The sequence below is a fragment of the Gorilla gorilla genome, chromosome 4 (genome assembly GCF_029281585.2).
Source record: "Gorilla gorilla gorilla isolate KB3781 chromosome 4, NHGRI_mGorGor1-v2.1_pri, whole genome shotgun sequence".
Lineage (NCBI taxonomy): Eukaryota > Metazoa > Chordata > Mammalia > Primates > Hominidae > Gorilla > Gorilla gorilla.
In genome coordinates, this window is record NC_073228.2 from 45,612,940 (window position 1) to 45,633,761 (window position 20,822).

The 20,822-nt window shown below is 38.6% G+C and overlaps 1 protein-coding gene across 2 annotated transcripts in view; it reads right to left on the bottom strand.

Annotated features, from left to right (window-relative positions):
* NSF (N-ethylmaleimide sensitive factor, vesicle fusing ATPase) overlaps positions 1-20,822 on the bottom strand; it is a 168,152-nt gene that overhangs the window by 105,252 nt on the left and 42,078 nt on the right. For both annotated transcript variants that reach the window (XM_031011079.2, XM_055387811.2), the window contains exons 5-8: positions 14,294-14,460; positions 11,683-11,790; positions 11,127-11,202; positions 8,591-8,746 (exon numbers count right to left, since the gene is read on the bottom strand). In XM_031011079.2, the coding sequence (XP_030866939.1) occupies positions 8,591-8,746; positions 11,127-11,202; positions 11,683-11,790; positions 14,294-14,460 (507 nt within the window). The remainder of the gene's footprint in view (positions 1-8,590; positions 8,747-11,126; positions 11,203-11,682; positions 11,791-14,293; positions 14,461-20,822) is intronic.

Sequence of the window (20,822 nt, forward strand, 5' to 3'; positions counted from 1 at the left end):
AGCTATGAAACAGATGTGATTAATTTGGAGGAGAATAATTAGAGAAAAATAATAGGTCAAACACAGACTCCTGAGGAACCCCAACATTTTAAGGGACACAAAAGAGGTTGAAAAGAGACAGCCAGAGAGGTAAAAGGAAAACCAGAAATGCTTGGAGTGAGAAAAGCCAAGTAAAGAGGGTATTTCAAGCAAAAGTAGTCAACAGTGTGTTTCCTAAACATGTGCAGACTGATTGAAGCTAGGCTTCAATAAATTGAAATGCCAGTAATTCTTCCTCTCTTCAGTTCAGCTTCCAGTTTCCTTTCACGATATTGAAAATATGTGCAATGATATTCTCTACTTTTCCAAAACTATGTTCTCCTGAGTTTCTCATTTCCAACATTTTCTCACAAGACCTGAGTCTCACCTCCAATTCTGTCACCCACAATAACTATTGCCAAATTCTGCCAGTTTCATGTCTGCAATTTTTTCATGTATTTTCTTCCCATTCCATTCCTGTTGCCTTCACCCCAATCCAGATTCTAAGTACCACACACTGGACAGCAATAGTCTACTGGTCTCTAAGACTATTCGCCTCACCTTTTCTCTAAGGCATCTGTTCAAAAAATTTCATTCATTTTGCAAATATTTACATAGGCCAGTGCTTCTCAAACTATGTATGCTAAGGTCCAGCTGTATTTTTTTTCCTTTTAAATTTCCAATCCATTGCAGACCAACATTTTTGTAAAATATAATTTTTAAAAAATTGTGATAATGTCAAATTGCTATAAACATTTGTAATTACTTATTCTTAATTTCCAATATTTGTCTTATTGTGGACTGGTAACAGTGGTTCATGGTCCAACAATGACCTGCAACCTACATCCCAACACCCCTGATGTTGATAATACATGGATAAGAAGACATTACAGTTGTGCCTTCAAAGGCCTTTGAGCAATGGTTCTCAACACAGGACAGTTTCATCACATTTCTTTTAATCGTCACTGGGGCTCGGAGTGGTGAGGAAGGGAAGTACTGACATCAAGTAGAGGCCAGGGATGGCGCTTAACATCCTATGATGCACAGGTCAGGCGCCCTACAACTAAGAATTATCCAGCCTAAAATGTCAATAGTGCCAAGGTTAAGAAATTCTGCCTTAGGAGTGTAATGCAAATGAATAATTACATTAAGAACACAGCTGGATTCTAAGTATATACAAGGTGCAGGGAAACACAGGAGAAGCACCTGAGTCTGTCTGGAAGGTTCTGAGTCTGTCTGGAAGCTTAAACAGGGACAGTACTTTAAAAAGAGTCCACATCTCCTCACAGATTTCCACAACCCAACCCAAAACTAACTTTTTAATCCTATTTCCTGTTTCTTCCAAACAACAGCTCTGTTAGACTGGTCTAAGTCATGAAGTCTATACCGTGTTTAGTCTGTCACTCTTCCCAGGATATGGACAACTATCCCCTTCCCTCCTCCTATCCAAAACCGCTCAGCATTTAAGGCCTTACTCAAGCTCTGCCTCTTCTATGAAGTCTTCTCGATGTGATTCCCTTTCAGTTCCTGTAGGGCTTATCAATTGTACTGCTCATCTGGCACTTAATCAAATACTGGCCTTTGATATCACTTGTTACGTTGCTTAATTTTTTAATGATTATTTAATTTTAACATTTATGTTCCCTCTCCAGGTTGACAGTTTAAGACAGCTTCTCTGACACACCCATACCAGTTCCTTCCTTCCTGTATTCTGCTACAACACGTGGCAAAAAACACATGAAAAAAGTGGCATTAGGTATTACAGCCTATCACCAAATCTTCATGTCTCTTGAGCTCATGACAATTTGAACACATCAGATTACTAGAAAAGTTAGTTATTTACAATGCAAAGGACACCCAGTCCCCAGACCAAATAATTATCCAGCTCAAAATCTCAATGGTGCCATGGTTGGCCCTTGGCTAGAACAAAGGCTGCCTCAATGATTGCTTCAAAGGTCCCCAAAAAAGTGAAGCTAGAAAGCCCATTAAAATGGTTTTACACGATGGGCTTTCATGGGAGAATAACATGTAATGGTTAAGGAAATGAAATCTGGGGCTCGACTGCCTGGGTTCAAATCTGACTCTACTACTTACTAGCTGTGTGTCTTGGACCCATTACTTCACCTTTTTGAGACAGAGATTCCTGCTCTATAATATGGAGACAATACAGTGTCTACTTCTGAAGGTTGTTGTGAGGATTAATAAACACAATAATAAAGCACACAGAACAGCGTCTGGCATTATATAAGTATTAGCCACCACCCTCATTATAATCACCAACTTACGTATGGGAGTAACGCAGGAGAAAACACCAACTGTTTCACTTCAGGAGTCATGGGAATTTGATTCCTCAAGAGAATGGTTTTTGAAGACTAAAAACAAATTCACGCCCAGTTCCTCAAATGTCAGAAGCTCTGCTCTCCCTCAGCTCGCTCTGCTCCTACTCTTTCTTCTTTAATGCTGCCTTGGCTGCCTAAAGGCCTGGATGCAAATGTTCTCATGTTTGAAGGGCAGACTACTTACACCATTACTATAATGCAGAACATTCTGGGGGAAAGCAGTTTGTTATATATGGAGAAACTTTTTCTCTTCTTGACCAAATAGGATAGGTGTTCTGTCTACCCTCTAAGGGGCTGCCAGCAAAGCCCTTGGAATCCAGGCCTTTTACCCTGCACTCTCCTCCTCCACAGAAAACTTCATGAAGGCGGAAGGATGTACCTGTTTCTTGCTGACTTTCCATGCTGATGGTAGAGTCACCCCAAGAAACATACTGTGATATTATCTTTTGTCTGTTGGCTTTTAAAATCACACATTAGAAATACAATAAAACATTCAGACATAAAGGTAAAATTGAGTAAAAGAACAAAACTTTCCCTTTATTCCCCATCTTAGCTTCCCTTCCATGGAAGTAAACACTTTTTTTAATTTTTAAATTAAATTTTTAAATTAAAAAAATAAATAAATGAGACAAGGTCTCACTATGCTGCCCATACTGGTCTTGAACTCCTGAGCTCAAGTGATCCTCCCATCTCAGCCTCCCAAAGTGCTAGGATTACAGGTGTGAGCCACCACATTCAGCCATAAACCCTTTTTCAATTTAATGTATGTCCTTAGAGATTTTTAGAATGCATTTGCTTTTATATATTTTTTATTAACACAAACATGTCTCTACATTTGGAGCTATATCATTTTAAGATTGCCTCTAACCGGTTTCTTACTGGTGGGCACTCAGGTTAACACTTAGATCTCAACTTTGTAGTGACCCAACTGTTGATCTGTAAGTAACTCAACTGTAGTTGCCAGGAAATCTAATCCATTTGGTGACTCTGTAGACAGCACTACCTCTCCAAAAGATTTGTTTCTTAAAGTCTGTCTATAAATGCAAAATGCCAGGTGAATTTACATACAGTTTGACTTTCAGATATAAGCACAACTACTGTTCAAATATACATTTAACTTAAAAATTTAAAACCAATGGAAAAATTAATTCAAGGTTAAAAAATTACAATTTATAGAAAGTTATCTAAAGTATTTTTTAGGGTCTATGTTTTGTCTCTAAATCCTGATCTAGAGATTTTTGAAATCACATGGTCTTAAGCCATTTTATTCTTCTAATTAAAAAAAAATCTTTATAAATTTCCTGACCTGAAGTTTTCAGTAAATTATTACATTCTTCATATCCAGGTATCATCTATAAGTACTTACTGGAGAACAGGAAGGGAGAAATTTTGCATCTCTAACTAGTGAGCAACTGCTGTCTTTTCCTCTGCTAATAAATTACAGGCAGACTTGAACAGATGTCAGGTTGGCATTCAAAACCTAAAATATAGCTGAAAAGCAAGTTATGACTAATACAAGAAAAAAAGATGAATGTCAGAAAGCTTCTTTTTTTTTTCTTTTTTTCAAATTTCAGATAAGCTCTTTAGCCTTAGGGTTCCTTTTACAGAGCCCTGGAGTTCGCCTAGATGTCTTAACCCCCATTTAAAATGCAATCTCTCCTCATGAGTGGGGGTGTGAAAATGCATTTTAAGAGTGTCAGTGTTTATGTTAATCTTAGCAAGAACTCCCTCTCTCCAAAATATGGCATGCACAAAACCTTAGTGCCCTTTCTTCCACTATGTTTTATTTGCACTGTTTTTAGCATGTGAAAGATGTCTGTGTGATTGAAAGTTTCCTTATCTTCTCAGCAGTTGTTTCATAGAGTAACTACAATTTCACTTATGATATCAGAAAAGAGTTGCTTTCCTCTTGAATTTCAAAAGAAACCTTAAAAATACGATTGAAAATGGGCTTACAGAGGGAGACACTGGGGAAAGGAGACCAAAAAGAACACAGTGTCAGTTTCAAAGAATGGGGGCACAAGACCATAACAAGTGGCTTTCCTCCCCACTAGGTGGCCTGAACATCTACACCCCACAGATCCACTGAAAGACAGTGTGAGGCTGAGGTCTTCCCTCTTTACATCCTTTTCCTTCTAGGTCTTTCCTTGGGTAGATGTGAACCTATTCCCAGGATTACATTAAGAGACGCTGACTAATTCTTTAACAATTATTCCACTGTTCATTGAAAACGATGTGTTTTTTTGCTTTGACATTTATAATTTAGAGAGAATTGCCAGGGATGCTGAAAAAATGAAGTTTCTTGGCAGAAACGCTATCTTTGCTAACAAAATAGCTACAGTGAGAACTGAGGTAATCAATCATTTATTTATCCTGAACACTGTCCACAAAACTGCATACAGGGGAGTAAGTGTGGTAAATGTCCGAACACAAGTATTCAGTATCTATTCAGTTAACACCTGAATATGCTGAAAGACAGCAATCAGCTGTTGAATTTATTCACCCATACTTCCAGATACCAGCTTTGATGTTCACATTTCTACCCTGGGACTCAAATGTGGCTTCTATTAGCCCATAAAATTATGGATTTAAGGTAATTCTTAATTAAAAATCTGTTTTGTGGGGGGTGGGAAGGCATTCTAACTAAATATCTATTTGGTATTTACTAAGTGCAAGGTATAGGTTTAGTTTTCTTCGCTCGTTGCTCTCATATACTTCCAAGGAAGGGCTGCCCCACTTGGGTTTGGGTGAGCTCAAACTGCTTCAGACAAGGGGAAAACTCAACAGTTACTCTGATTAAAACAATAACAAAAACAAAAGTCTAAATTGATATTCCCCTAAATAATCCCTTTTCCTTTATCCCTCAGTCTAGAGAGCTTTATGTGACTTCCTTTCTCCTTTAAGGGTTTCCTTGATTTTAATTCTACAAAAATATAACAAAAGTACAAAAGCAGAAAGGCATACATTATCTTCTTTTTTTTTTTTTTTTTTTTTTTTTTGAGATGCAGTCTCGCTCTGTCGCCCAGGCTGGAGTGCAGTGGTGCGATCTCGGCTCACTGCAAGCTCCGCCTCCCGGGTTCACACATCCTCCTGCCTCAGCCTCCCGAGGAGCCGGGACTACAAGCGCCCGCGACCACGCCCAGCTAATTTTTTCTGTTTTTAGTAGAGACAGGGTTTCACCGTGTTAGCCAGGATGGTCTTGATCTCCTGACCTCATGATCTGCCCACCTCGGCTTCCCTAAGTGCTGGGATTACAGGAGTGAGCCACCGCACCCGGCCTAAGGTATACACTACCTATTTGAAAGACCTTCAAGAGAGAAACTAACAGATTGGAAACTCCATGACAGTTATTTTCATGTATATTATCTCATTGGTTCCCTAATTTTACCGCATAATTGTGTGCCTCTCGTTAAGTCCTTTAGTCCTCCTATATCTCATCAGCAACATTCTGTTCGTAGCTAAACTATATTTTTCAATTTTGAAAAGGCAACATGAAGTTTTACAGACAAAAAGAAAGAACTCTGTTACCTAGAAGCATAATTATCAGTCTGATGAACATAATGACAGAAGAGAAGAATATTCTAAATTTATCACTTTGTAAATTTGAAAATTGATATATAGGCAAAAAATCCACTTAGTTAAGATTCCTGTTTACGAAGTAGACATCACTTTAGACTCCATGGTAAAGACAGTAATTTGGTCTCAAGCCAAAAGTAAAGTTTTCTGCTTAAAACAAAAAAGCCCCACAACCTACATAAATTATTCTTTTCTAATCTTTTTTAAAAATTAGAACTGATTTAACCAGTCATACTCAGTGTCCAGCTGAATCCCCAAACCATATAGATCTGTCTATTTAGTTAACAAAGAGTGGGGGAAAAAAATCCATTTTGTTCCCACCTGACATGTCAAAAAAAAACAACACAGAATATGCATAAAAATAATTTGTATAATTTTATTTATATTCTGTCAAAATATAACCATTTTTATTTATATACCTTTACCAAAGCCTAAGGAGAACTTTATAACCACACTGTAATTGGAGTGCAAGAAAGGATTTTACTATATAATTCCCCCAAAATTCAAAGGAAAAAAGAAGCCTCTATTGGAAGACAGGGAATTATACATGCATTACAAAAGAATTATTTCTCAGCCATTTAACCATTAAAAAAAAAAAAAGAAGAGCTTTACTTTTTTTTAGATACCCAGAAACTTCATCCAGAATAAAGAAAATAAGTTTTTCAATTCAGCTCAAAAGCCAGGACAGCTTTATACTAGTTTGTCTTTTCAATGAAATTGGTAACAAATGCTTCCTGATGGCAAAAAGCCATAAAGAGAAAAAAAAAAAACTTTTCCAAAAGGATAGAATTCATTTTTTGTCTAATTAAATTAGTGTAAAAATATTAGAAAAATAAATCCATAAAAAAGGTTCTGGACAGTGGCACTCACAAAATTCAAATCCATAGTGCTTAGTCAAAAAACACATCAAAAACAACAAAAAGCATACTACTGTAATTCAGCTCATTTCAATATGGATATCAGAAACAGATGAAATTCACTAACAAATTCCAAATCTGTTCTGATTTAATTTAAAACTCTCCAACAGCTGGCAAGGTCACAAACTGACCAATGTGAGTCCAACTCCTTTACGCACTATCTACCCAACGCATACTGACGTTGCGCGTAGCTTCAAGTGCAGGATCTAGATAATGCACAAATAGCAAACTAGTATCTGAATAACTGTTATCTTCAATAGCTTCCAAACAGTGAGAAAACATTTATAATTAAAAGAGACAGCTTACTACCAATGCAGTTATTTTTCTACTTTTTGGCTAAACAGTATAAATGTTCAAAGAAACAGAATCATTAGATTCTTCCTGCACTAGATCTCAGTTCTGAAAACCAGTAAAAACATTCCACAAGAATAACTTAGAACATCTGGAATCATCTTTTTATCCCTGCTTTTACCCAAAATACACTTAAACAATATTTTCATGTCTTGATCGAAAATACACATTACCAAGATAGTGAACTACCACATTTTAAAATATTTTCCCAATTAAAATTCTGCTTTTAATGGACGTGGCCTTTGTATCTTTGAGATAAAAAGTATGCTATTGCCATTTCAAGGTGTATAAAACTCAGGTGATGAGGGTCTCTGTCATTTTCTCTTAATCCAATTCCAAACTCGACCTTTACTCAGTGAACAGGTGTGTGCCGTGCCTGTAATTTATCAGAGTGAGCGACCAGGCAGAAAGGCTACCAACAATAGAAGGCTAATACAATCCAAGCACTTAGTGCCTAGAAAGCAGTTCTTATCCCCACTATAATAAATATACTTTTATCTTCCAGTAGCAATTTAAAGATAAAGAATGATGGGGATGAGGGGAGTAATATATTCATATTCCTTCCATTTTTTTGGATGCTGTTTTTACACTAATAGTCTGCCAGAAGCTGTTACGTTATACACTCCTTTCTCAGATATTCTGTTGCTCACATTCCAATCCAACGAATGATATGGACATGAAAACAGTCACGACAGCATTTCCACTGGGCAAATAAAGTCACTTCACACAGATAAATTAAATAAACCTTCAAGAAGAAAGTGGTAAACGAATAGTGCACTTCTTTGTCTGCAATATAGAAACTTCAATGTATATCCTGCATTTGTCTTTTTGGATCAAACTTATTTAATTTAAAAATATGCAAGTACCCATTTATTAGGTATGAAGATGTACTAACTGGGTAATGCAACAGTACAATAAAAAGGAACGGCAGCTAATGTCAGAACAATGCACACAGCCTAATAGATAGTTATTATTCAGCAGGGTACATCTGACCCATAGTGATCTTTAGAGTCAGGTGAACTTTCTAAATATGCCCTATAGAAAAACATTCTTACACAAATAAATAAATAAAATGGAGTCACTACTAGTATTATTACTGTCAGGGGAAGTTTCTAAATATGCCCCATAGAAAAGCATTCTTCAATAAATAAATAAACAAAATGGAGCCGGGGGGTCTTATTTCTATGATTTCCCCATAAAATTAAAATGTAATTTTAAAAGTTCTGGTATTATAAAAGTTTTTCAGAAAATTTATCTGTTCATTTTTAAAGAAAAAGACAAAAATAATGGGTCTGAAAAATAATTTCAAAACTATTGAAAAGAGATTCTTCATTGCATTAATTTTTTTAACAACACAAGATTTTATAACATTTTCCTTTTTAAACTTACCCATCTGCTCCACAATCTCTGGAGGAAATACTCGGGAAGCAAATGCTCGTCGGAAAATATCTGAAAATTCCTTGTCTAGACCTCCTATTCCCATTTTTTCAAAGTTCCAGTCAGGATTGATAATTGATTGGCGATTTTCCTTGGTTTTAGCTTTGCCTATGTCAAACGAATATTATCAAATGTGAAACAAGGACTTTATCACAAAGTCTAAAAAGACAGACAGAACTCCCTGAGCATCCTAAATGAATAAAGAAAAGCTACCCTTACATATACAAAACGAACAATATAATCTTAGCTGATTTTACAGTCAGAAGGGTAAGTTTTGCTATGCTATCTACTTTGTCTGATCTCCATATATGGTAACACACTGTCAAAATGACTAGCTAAACTTATGCTGTAGTCTATTTGTATCAGTCCATAAAACTTAGTTTTATTAACCTTCAATCTAACTAAATTAACTAACTTGGTTGATCAGAAGAAATGCCATATCTGATGAAGACAACACTAGCTGGCAGAAATGCAACTGAAATCTCGCAGTCACTGAAGTCTCCTAACGCAAGTTTATTTTAAAATACATATATTTATCCAGATTAAGCTTATACAGGTAATTGGGCATATAACCCCTCAGCCTAAGGAAATATACTGAACAAGTTTGATGTCTTCTTTGCTTTCTCTTCACTTGGACACAAAAGTCTGAAATCATCCTAAAGACTTCAATGATTACAAAACTCATGTTTAAAAATTCTCACAAGGACAAAAATTATCTAACTTAAATGTCAGAGTGCCACCTAAAGTAACTCAAGAGAACCACATTTACTATTTCAAAGAATAAATTAAGTACCTTAGTATGCTCTATTATAAACAAAAAATAAAGTAATAATATGGTTTTTATAAAACCAGGGAAGAAAATGTCACATTAAAAAAAGTTTATCCTAAGAAATGCTAAATATTTGAGGTGATACGTTAATTAGCCTGATTTGATCATTCTACAATGTATACATGTATTAAAATATCAAATTGTACCCTATAAATATATACAATTATTATTTGTCAATTAAAAATAAAGTAACTCTTTTTAAAAGTTTATACTAGATGATAATTTTATGGTTAGAGTTTTGAGGCCTTAAGATTTCCTTTGGAAAGCGATGAAAAATATTTTTTTCTTACACTCTACTGCCCTCTTGTGGGCAAAATTTACTGAATGCCAATTAACTACACAATTTTTTTCCCATGGATTACTTAGAAATACCTATGAAAGTTATGCAACTCCCTTGGGATATCTTAACAAAAGGTACACAAAAATAAAATACAAAGAAATCACTTCATAAATGTACTAGATCAATAACATGAAAATACATCCTACCTTCATAAAATGACATACAGGCATTAAAAATCATGTTATAGGTGTATATTTAAGATGTTTGAAACACGCTAAGCAAAAAAAGCAAATTACAAAACTATGAAAACAGAACCAAATTTTACAGTGTGTGAGTTGTTTTCGAATGCCTATCCATATTTTATAAATAAAATATTTTATAATTAACAAAAAACAATAAGGGGGAATGGTAATGTGTGGACCAGGAAATAAAGGCCACGCACTCAAAGACTGTTAAGTGACCCTGGACATGATGATGTGCAACCAATGAAAACCCTCTACTCTCTAGTAGGGTAGACATCAACATAGTTAAATCAACCAAAAATAAGAATTAATGCCCAGTTAATGTCATATTATTCTGGTGAGTTACTATTCTCAGAGAATAAGCTGCATTGTTTTAATATGACAAAAATTGGGCTAGAGTACAAGAGTAGGACTGAACCATGAATCTGCTGGGAAGACTTGACCTGCACATTCATCACTTAATCACTAAAAGAAATGATGATGCTATCTCATTTAACACAAAACCAAGTGAGGGGCATTCTACAAAATAACTGACCAGTTCTCAAAGTCATAAAAGACAAAGTCTGAGGAACTGTCAGTGACTGAAGAAAACTCAAAAGACAGAACAACTAAATGCAATATGGGATCCTAAATTAGATCTTGGAACAGAAAAGGACACAATGGAAAAACTGGTGAAATCTCAATAAAATCTGTAGTTTAGTTAGCAGAAATGAAACCATGTTCATTTCTTATCACTGTACTTTTGAAAATGTCAAATAAGACATTAACATCAGGGTAAGCTGGTAAAGGGCATACAGAAATTCTCTGAGCTATTTCTGCAAATCTGTGAACCTAAAATTATCTCAAAATTAAAAGTTAAAAAATTAATTTGTTTCTTATTTTAGTGCGATTTCTAGGAAATTAAAAATTACACATGTGGCTCACACTCTATTTCTATTGGACAAAGTTGATCCAGATGAAGGTTTTAAACGTTTTCATCAGCAAACTGACCAACAGGAAATACCCCATGCTTCTGTGATAAACTCTCTCAAGAGAGATGCCCCTCTTTCCTTTCCCCATTTGGAAATCACTGTAGTTGAGTTACATATAGAAATAGGCCCACTTCATTTCAAATCTTCTAAAAACTGTAAATCTTACCAATAAGATTAAGTGACGAATTTTCTGCTTTTTCAAATGCAACTTGACTGTTTCCAACAACCAGTCCTACTTCAATCTGTATAGAAAGACAATAATTAGTAGTCTAATAGCAAACTTCTGGACTTCTCAAAGCAAGGCCAAAAGTGAGGGGGAAATGAGGTCTCTCTGGGCAAAGCAAACCTTCCAGACTATCATCTGAGCTACTTTTACTTTTCTCATAACTTTCTTCTACAATTCTTACATGCCTTATTTCCATGCCTATATCTTTCCAATAATGCGTTTCTTATTATTTATTTACAATAAATACCTGCATTCAAGCAAATTATATGTACATATATGTCTACATTTTACATTAATATTAGGTCTGCAAATAAATACATTTTAAGCTATATTTTAATAACAATGATGGCTATGAAAGCAATTTTTTCTCCCTACTATCTTAAAAGGGTACACAATATGAAAAAAATCACTAAGCAACAGATAGGAAAATTATAATCAATCTGCACAAATTACATTATAAGATGATCTAGTAAAGATGATCAGAAATAAAAGCTACCTTCTGCCTTTTCCCTGTCGCAGGCTCTCCCTTCAGGATGCTAGGATCCATGGCTTCAATGTCCTTCACCAGTAAGCCAAAAAGCTTTTCATTGAAGCTAAAGACAAGCTATGTAGAAAAGAGGTAAGGGGAGAAAAATCACTTCATAATATAATGGTTTGATCCTCAGATCATCACCAATGTTTTTCAAATGCAGAAAACCAGTTTATCTTATATACTCCTCTCCAATCTGCTCCTCAAACTACTCATAGCCAATGAAGAAAAGGGAATTAGCACTTACGATCAGTGTTTACAAAGTGACTGCAAAACTCATGTTTAAAATTTCTTCCACATGGATAAAAAATATCTAATTTAAATGTCAGAGTGCCACCTAAAGTAATTCAAGAGTACCACATTTACTATTTCTAACAAAGAATAAAGTTTCTTAGTATTTTATTCAAACACTACAGCCAGTTATATAATATTCACAAACACTCTTGGAAGCAGAAACTACGACTCCATTTTACTAGTGAGGAAGCTGAGATGCAGAAACAGGCTATGCAACAAGGCTCAAAGTCACAGTAAATGAGAGCGCCAGGAGTCAACCCTAGGTCTGTGACTCTACAATTCCTGCTTTTCTATCACTAGTACAAAATGCTTGCCCTACAAGTGCAGAGACAGCTTCTGAATGCTCAATTACTCATTTACCAAATCTTTGCTGAGTCCCTTCTAAAAGTTTGGTCGTCTTCTACGTGCTGGGGTATAATGGTAAATATTACAGGTTGGGCTGTCTGTCCATTCTGCTACTACGAGATACCACAAATGAGAAGAAACAGTAAGGACAGTGATCTGGAGTAAGATATTTACTTCTTCTCTGAATTACGAAAGATTCTCTTTCATGGATTTACTGACTTCTACATGCTACTGAGTTTTAAATTATTATAAATACCAAAGCATTTTCTATTAAACATTCTCCTAAACATTTTCTATTAGGATACTAAAACTAAAAGCAAAGGTAAAAACCATCAAGTTTAGCTAGGCAATCTGAGCACAATTTTGGTCATCCAATACACAACAGCACTGCAATAGCTCTCTGGTGAATTGTCCTGATCTACTTTCATCAGAGACCTAACTGTACATGGTATTCCTGTCTTATTTTCTGTTTTCTTCAACTAGAAAGTAAGTTCTATGACAGTAGGGATCATATCTATTTTGTTCACTGCCGATCTGCAGTGTCTAAAACAGTGACTGGTACTAGGCACTAGGTACTATCAAATATGTGTTTAATTAATTCTTATCTCAACTATGTCCCTTAGCTGTGTAGCCATGGGCATACCATTTACCTTCTTTAGATCTTAAATTCCTCATTTGGCCAGGTGTGATGGCTCACACCTGTAATCCCAGCACTTTGGGAGGCCGAGGTGGGAGGATCACTTGAGGTCAGGACCAGCCTGGCCAACATGGTAAAACCCCATCTCTACTAAAAATACAAAAAAAAATGGTTGGGCATGGTGGCTCATGCCTGTAATCTCAGCACTTCGGGAGGTCAAGGCGGATGGATCACCTGAGCTCATGAGTTGGAGACTAGCTTGATTAACATGGTGAAACCCCATCTCTACTAAAAGTACAAAATTAGTCGGGTGTGGTGGCGCATGCCTGTTATCCCAGCTACTCGGGAGGCAGAGGCAGGAAAATCACTTGAACCCAGAAAGCGGAGGTTGCAGTGAGCTGAGATGGTGCCGCTGCACTCCAGCCTGGATGACAGGGTAACACACCATCTCAAAAAATAAATGAATAAATAAATAAAATTTTAAAAAATAAAAAAATAAAATTCCTCATTTGTATATGTGGAGTTACATAAGGTAATCTCTTGAGGTTCATTCCAATTCTAGTACTCTTTTTAAAATAATGTACTATATCCTTTTCCTATCTAGCAGGAATTCAGTTTTTTAAGATTCTCAAATAAGCCCATAACCAAAATAAGAACTTTTTTTTTTTTTGAGACAATCTCAATCTGTCACCCAGGCTGGAGTGCCGTGGCACAATCATGGCTCACTGCAGCCTCAACCTCCCAGGCTCAAGCCGTCCTCCTACCTCAGCCTCTTGAGTAGTTGAGACCACTACACGCAGCTACTTTTAAAAAATTTTTTGTAGAGACAGGGTCTCACTTTGTTGCCCAAGCTGATCTTGAGCTCCTGGGCTCAAACGATCCTCCCAACTCAGTCTCCCAAAGTGTTGGGATTACAGGCATGAGCCACCATGTCTGGCCAAGAGCTACATTTTCTACAGAACTATATTAGTGAAAGAGACAGACATTCCAGAGGCAAAACAAATGTCCTATGATATAAAAAGGAATTTCAGATATATATGTCCACAGGGTTCCCAAATTTGCTGAGGGAAAAGCTGCTATAATTATACATGACATTTTAATCTAAAAGCTACTTTAGAATTTTTCTGAACAGACTACTTGAAGTTCAGTAAATACATCTCCCTCACTTTTATCACTCACCTTGGATATACGAGTTGATACGCAAAGCCCCTCTCACTTTTTAAAAGGTGGAATTAATTTTGGACAACTGCAGAAATTAGAATACCTATAAAGTTAAAGGAATGAAAGAAAATTAAAAACTACCTGTTGTCCCACTGAGAAGGCCTGGTTGTTGAATTGCTGAATAAATTCTGCTGCCATCTTGTCGGTGTCATAAGGGTTGGAGTCAATGCTTTTTTTCTGCAGGAAATCAATCTCGATGGTCATTGTGCCAATACACTGTTTGGCTTTGTCAAATGTATATAAGGAGACTAGGGGAAAAAAAGAAGCATTTTTTTAAAAATCACAGGAGTACAAAATACCTGTAGTGTTTCTAGTAACTAAAAGTTTCACATAAATGAATCATAAACTACTTCACCAAAAATGGGGTTTAAATGGCCTTCACTGGAGGGACACACAGGTACAGGTTTAAAAAATAATAGTCACTAGAGATTTTCTTCCCCATCTGAATTAATTAGAAATATTGAATGGCAGGCCAGGCGCGGTGGCTCACTCCTGTAATCCCAGCACGCTGGGAGGCCGAGGCGGGCGGATCACGAGGTCAGGAGATCGAGACCATCCTGGCTAACACAGTGAAACCCCGTCTCTACTAAAAATACAAAAAATTAGCCGGGCGTGGTGGCAGGCGCCTGTAGTCCCAGCTTCTTGGGAGGCTGAGGCAGGAGAATGGCGTGAACCTGGCAGGCGGAGCTTGCAGTGAGCCGAGATGACGCCACTGCACTCCAGCCTAGGGCAACAGAGCCAGACTCCGTCTCAAAAAAAAAGAAAGAAAGAAATATTGAACGGCAGTCTCTCTGTTGTTATCCCTCATCCCACTCTCATCAGGATCACAATCCTCCCCACATGGCCTCTGCATCTTTCTCCTCATTTAATGCAATACAGTATGGGATGCCCCAACACAGTTGGCGTAACATGCTATTTCCAAATAAGATTTTTGTTTGACACAAAAAAACAGCTAAGGTGGGATGTGGATGAATTATTTTGGCCTAAGAAAGTAGGACGCAAGGCAAAAAAAAGAAGCTTGAAAAACAATGTTTACTAGCGGAATTTGCTCCAGAGCAAGTTAGAGTTTGACATTTCTTTTTTACTACTACAAAAATGTTTCCCGAGCACCTGCTACATCTAGGGAACTACAATAAGTTCTACATGTACACATGTAGATAAGGGCAAGGACGAGGTTTTTAACTCCTCTTCATATTAACAGCATCTAACAGTTTCTTTCAGGTGCTTAATATATTCATGAACTGTTTAAATGAAACAGCAATAACAGAAAACCCATGGTCTCCATGCTAATAACAAAGGAGGCAATAAAGCATACATACAAAGCTTTGGGTAAGAAAATTCCTGTTCAAGCCACATAAAAAGTTTTAAAATGAATTTTAGGTTACAATGTAATAAATTTAAATATTAAAGTGTTACACATAATTTTACATCATGTAATAACTGTTCGACCAAAAACCTTTAATTGTACAACTACAACACAGTTTACATATCATATTTTTAGAAAAATATGTTAAAACAAATTTTGCTAGTGACAGATAATTACAAAGAAGCATTTCCCTAGAAAAAAAAAACTTGATTCTTAAATCAGCTCAAAAAGTATACTTATAAATGCCAGTTTATAAACAAACGTTTAAAGCAAAAAATTTTACAGTGCTGTATACTGTAGTGGTACTATTAGGAAAGAGTAGAGTAGGCTACCCAGAAAAGTTCAAGAGGATTTTTGCATTTGAGTCTCCCCAGGAGGGCAACTTGATTACGCCTAGTAAGAAAGAGTCTATTGCTACTCTTCAATAAGGCTTCACACACACACACACACACACACACACACACACACACACACACACATTTATTTTCCCTTTAGGTTCCCTGAAGATACTTGTCCTAAAATTTACCAATGGCCCCTTAAGGATACAGTAGCAGCTCTCTTAAGCAACCTCCACTGAGCTGAGTCATCAGAAAGCTGACCAACTTTTATCCCTCCAACATATACCCATCAGCCTATGGTTTGCCTAACGCTCAGAGCTTGTAGACAGGAGTTGCTACACATCATGGGTCAACCAAGTTCATTCTGGTATCTGTCTGTGCTAGTTACACTCGTTACAGTTAATTATGAAATATAATTAAATAGTATAAAAACTTCTGAAGGCCTGGTTGTTGAACTGTTATTACAATGACTTTGACATTCTAGAATAGATATTATAAGTTGAAAGCTTTGGGAAAATTTTTTAAATGAAGTGTTTCTTCTAGAAAAAAAAATACTGCTAACTAGGTATAAGCATTAAAATTAGAAAAGGTTGGGAGTGAACTCTACAAAAATCCAAGAGGTTTTGGCACTCTCAGATGCTCTACAAAGTCTAAGTTCTCCAGCCATTTCAAAGAAATCCACCTGGAAATTATGGGTAAAGTGTATGCACAAAAGATAATACAGAACTCCAATCCATGGACCACACCTCCAAGAAAAAGCCTTTAACCAACTTTTCACTTAATTACCAGTCCAAGTCACATTGGGTAAGTGAGCTTCTACAGTTCTCACCACAAAAGCAGGTTATAAAAAAAGACTGTTTTTTCACACTTGCTTTGAACAACAGGCATGGCATTTCTGTGAGTTACTGAGGTCAAATAGCAAGAGGTAAACAAAAGAAGTCACTGTGCAGTATTAAACATCTGTTGCAAAGATTCTAGTGGTTTACAAACAAAGCTGTTCTCTTCAAAGGGACTTTGAGTATGTGTGTTTCAACAGATTCTGCTAGCAATCAGAAGAATCCAAGTAAATAATTTAAGTTGTCTGTGCCTTGATTTGTCACATCTATAAATCAAGACTGAACTAGATAAGTCTTTATGGTCGTTTCACACTCTAAATTCTGTTCTAAACTTATTTCTTAAATTCTAGACCCTTGAGTTATGTACAAGGATTTTCTGTAAACTCTTATTTTATATTTGAGACAGAGTCTTGCTCTGCCACCCAGGCTGGAGTGCAGTGGCACGATCTCAACTCACCGCAACCTCCACCTCCCGGGTTCAAGTGATTCTCATGCCTCAGCCTCCCAAGTAGCTGGGATTATGGACGCACACCACCATGCCCAGCGAATTTTTGTATTTTTAGTAGAGACAGGATTTCACTATGTTGGCCAGGCTGGTCTCGAACTCCTGACCTCAAGTGATCTGCCTGCCTTGGCCTCCCAAAGTGCTGGGATTACAGGCGTGAGCCACCGCGATCGGCCGATTTTCTGTAAACTCTTTAAATGAAATTGTTTGTATAATCAGATTTCTGTATTTAAAGGGGGACATATACATATTTTAACTACTTCAAAAGCAAAATAACAAAGCCTGAGGAAGGAACATAAAACTCACTGAAGATCAAATAATAAGTTCAAATTTTGGCTAAAAGTTTCAGAATACTCTCCTGTCTCCAATTCTGGATGGCTTGCTCCTTCTTAATATTTCCTAGAAAGGCCAGGCGCGGTGGCTCACGCCTGTAATCCCAGCACTTTGGGAGGCTGAGTTGGGCAGATCACCTGAGGTCAGGAATTCGAGACCAGCCTGACAAACGTGGAGAAACCCCGTCTCTACTAAAAACTACAAAATTAGCCGGGCGCAGTGGTGCATGCCTGTAATCCCAGCTACTCAGGAGGCTGAGGCAGGAGAATCGCTTGAACCTGAGAGGCGAGGCTGCAGTGAGCCAAGATCGCACCATTGCACTCCAGCCTGGGCAACAAGAGTGAAACTCTGTCTCAAAAAAAAAAAAAAAAAAATCCTAGAAAGTACAGGTTATATGCTGAGTAACTTTGATAGGCAAAAGAGCTTAGTTGTTTCCCTCATGTAGTTTGAAAACATTTATAGGTTGAAATATTAATGTAAAAATGAATATGATGATTCAGCAATTCCATTTCTAGATGTCTGTCCCAGAAAGATGCTAGAACATTTGTCTAACAACACATCTACAGGGAGGTTCATTGCAGCATTATTTATAGTACTTAAACATTGAAAAATGTTTATCAGTAGGAGAACAATGAATAAAATGTAGTATATTCATAACGTAGAATACTTTACAGCAATTTTTATTGAAATTAAAACTTGGCCAGGCACGGTGGCTCACACCTGCAATCCCAGCACTTTGGGAGGCTAAGGAGGGAAGATCACTTAAGTCCAAGATTTAGAGACCAGACTGGGCAACACAGTGAAACCCTATCTCTACACAAAATTTAAAAATTAGCCAGGTACTGAGGCTGCAGTGAGCCACGACTGCACCACTGCACTCCAGCCAAGTGAGACCCTGTCAAAAAAACAAAACAAAAAAAAACAAACAAACAAACAAAAAAAACCCAACTTTATGTATATTTATTAAAGATGGACGGCCTGGCCAGGCGTGGTGGCTCACACCTGTAATCCCAGTACTTTGGGAGGCTGAAGTGGGTGGATCACCAGAGGTCAGGAGTTCAAGACCAGCCTGGTCAACATGGTGAAACCCCATCTCTAATAAAAATAGAAAATATTAGCCAGCGTGGGGGTGAGTGCTTGTAATCCCAGCTACTCAGATGGCTGAGGCAGGAGAATTGCTTGAACCTGGGAGGAGAGGTTGTAGTGAGCCAAGATCACACCACTGTACTCCAGCCTGGGCAACAAGAGCGAAACTCCATCTCAAAAAAAGATGGATGGCCCTTGGAAACATAATATTGAGTGACAAAAGTCTACTGCAGAAAGGTTTGTACAGTATAATACCATTTTGTGCATTAAAGACACCAAAACAATATCATAATATCATAATGCATATATATGGGTGTATATACATATATTCATGTCATCTTCATACTGAGAAATTTGAATAAGTATATTTAAAATATTGGCCAGGCGTGGTGGCTCATGCCTGTAATCCCAGCATTTTGGGAGGCTGAGGTAGGTGGATCATTTGAGGTCAGGAGTTCGATACCAGCCTGGCCAACATGGCAAAACCCCTTGTCTACTAAAAATACAAAAATTAGCCAGGTGTGGTGGCACATGCCTCTAATGCCAGCTACTCAGTAGGCTGAGGCAGCAGAATTGCTTGAACTGGGGAGGAGGAGGTTGCAGTGAGCTGAGATCATGCCACTGCACCCCAGCCTCAGCGACAGAGAGAGATTCCATCTCAAAAATAAATAAATAAAAATATAATTACTACTGACTGTAGTAATGTACTGACTGTAGTTTTCTTTTTTTATTTTATTTTATTTTTTTTATTGATCATTCTTGGGTGTTTCTCGCAGAGGGGGATTTGGCAGGGTCATAGGACAGTAGTGGAGGGAAGGTCAGCAGACAAACAAGTGAACAAAGGTCTCTGGTTTTCCTAGGCAGAGTGTTTGTGTCCCTGGGTACTTGAGATTAGGGAGTGGTGATGACTCTTAACGAGCATGCTGTCTTCAAGCATCTGTTTAACAAAGCACATCTTGCACCGCCCTTAATCCATTTAACCCTGAGTGGACACGGCACATGTTTCAGAGAGCACAGGGTTGGGGGTAAGGTCATAGATCAACAGGATCCCAAGGCAGAAGAATTTTTCTTAGTACAGAACAAAATGAAAAGTCTCCCATATCTACTTCTTTCTACACAGACACAGCAACCTTCCGATTTCTCAATCTTTTCCCCACCTTGCCCCCTTTTCTATTCCACAAAACCGCCATTGTCATCATGGCCCGTTCTCAATGAGCTGTTGGGTACACCTCCCAGACGGGGTGGTGGCCGGGCAGAGGGGCTCCTCACTTCCCAGTGGGGGCGGCCGGGCAGAGGCGCCCCTCACCTCCCGGACGGGGTGGCTGGCCTGGCGGGGGCTGACCCCCACCTCCCTCCCAGACGGGGTGGCTGCCGGGCGGAGACGCTCCTCACTTCCCAGATGGGGTGGCAGCCGGGCGGAGGGGCTCCTCACTTCTCAGACGGGGCTAACGCCGGGCGGAGGGGCTCCTCACTTCTCAGAGGGGGCGGCCAGGCAGACATGCTCTTCACCTCCCAGACGGGGTCGCGGCCAGGCCGAGGCGCTCCTCATTTCTCAGACGGGGCGGCCAGGCAGAGACGCTCTTCACCTCCCAGACGGGGTCGCGGCCGGGCAGAGGCGCTCCCCACATCTCAGACGATGGGTGGCCGAGCAGAGACGCTCCTCACTTCCTAGATGGGATGGCAGCCGGGAAGAGGCACTCCTCACTTCCCAGGTGGGATGGCGGCCGGGCAGAGACGCTCCTCACTTTCCAGACTGGGCAGCCAGGCAGAGGGGCTCCTCACATCCCAGACGATGGGCGGCCAGGCAGAGACGCTCCTCACTTCCCAGACGGGGTGGCAGCCGGGCAGAGGCTGCAATCTCCGCACTTTGGGGGGCCAAGGCAGGCGGCTGGGAGGTGGAGGTTGTAGCGAGCCGAGATCACACCACTGCACTCCAGCCTGGGCGCCATTGAGCACTGAGACTCCGTCTCAGTTAACGAGTCTCATTAACGAGACTCCGTCTGCAATCCCGGCACCTTGGGAGGCCGAGGCTGGCGGATCACTCACGGTTAGGAGCTGGAGACCAGCCCGGCCAACACAGCGAAACCCCGTCTCGACCAAAAAAATTCGAAAACAAGTCAGGCGTGGCGGCGCGCGCCTGCAATCG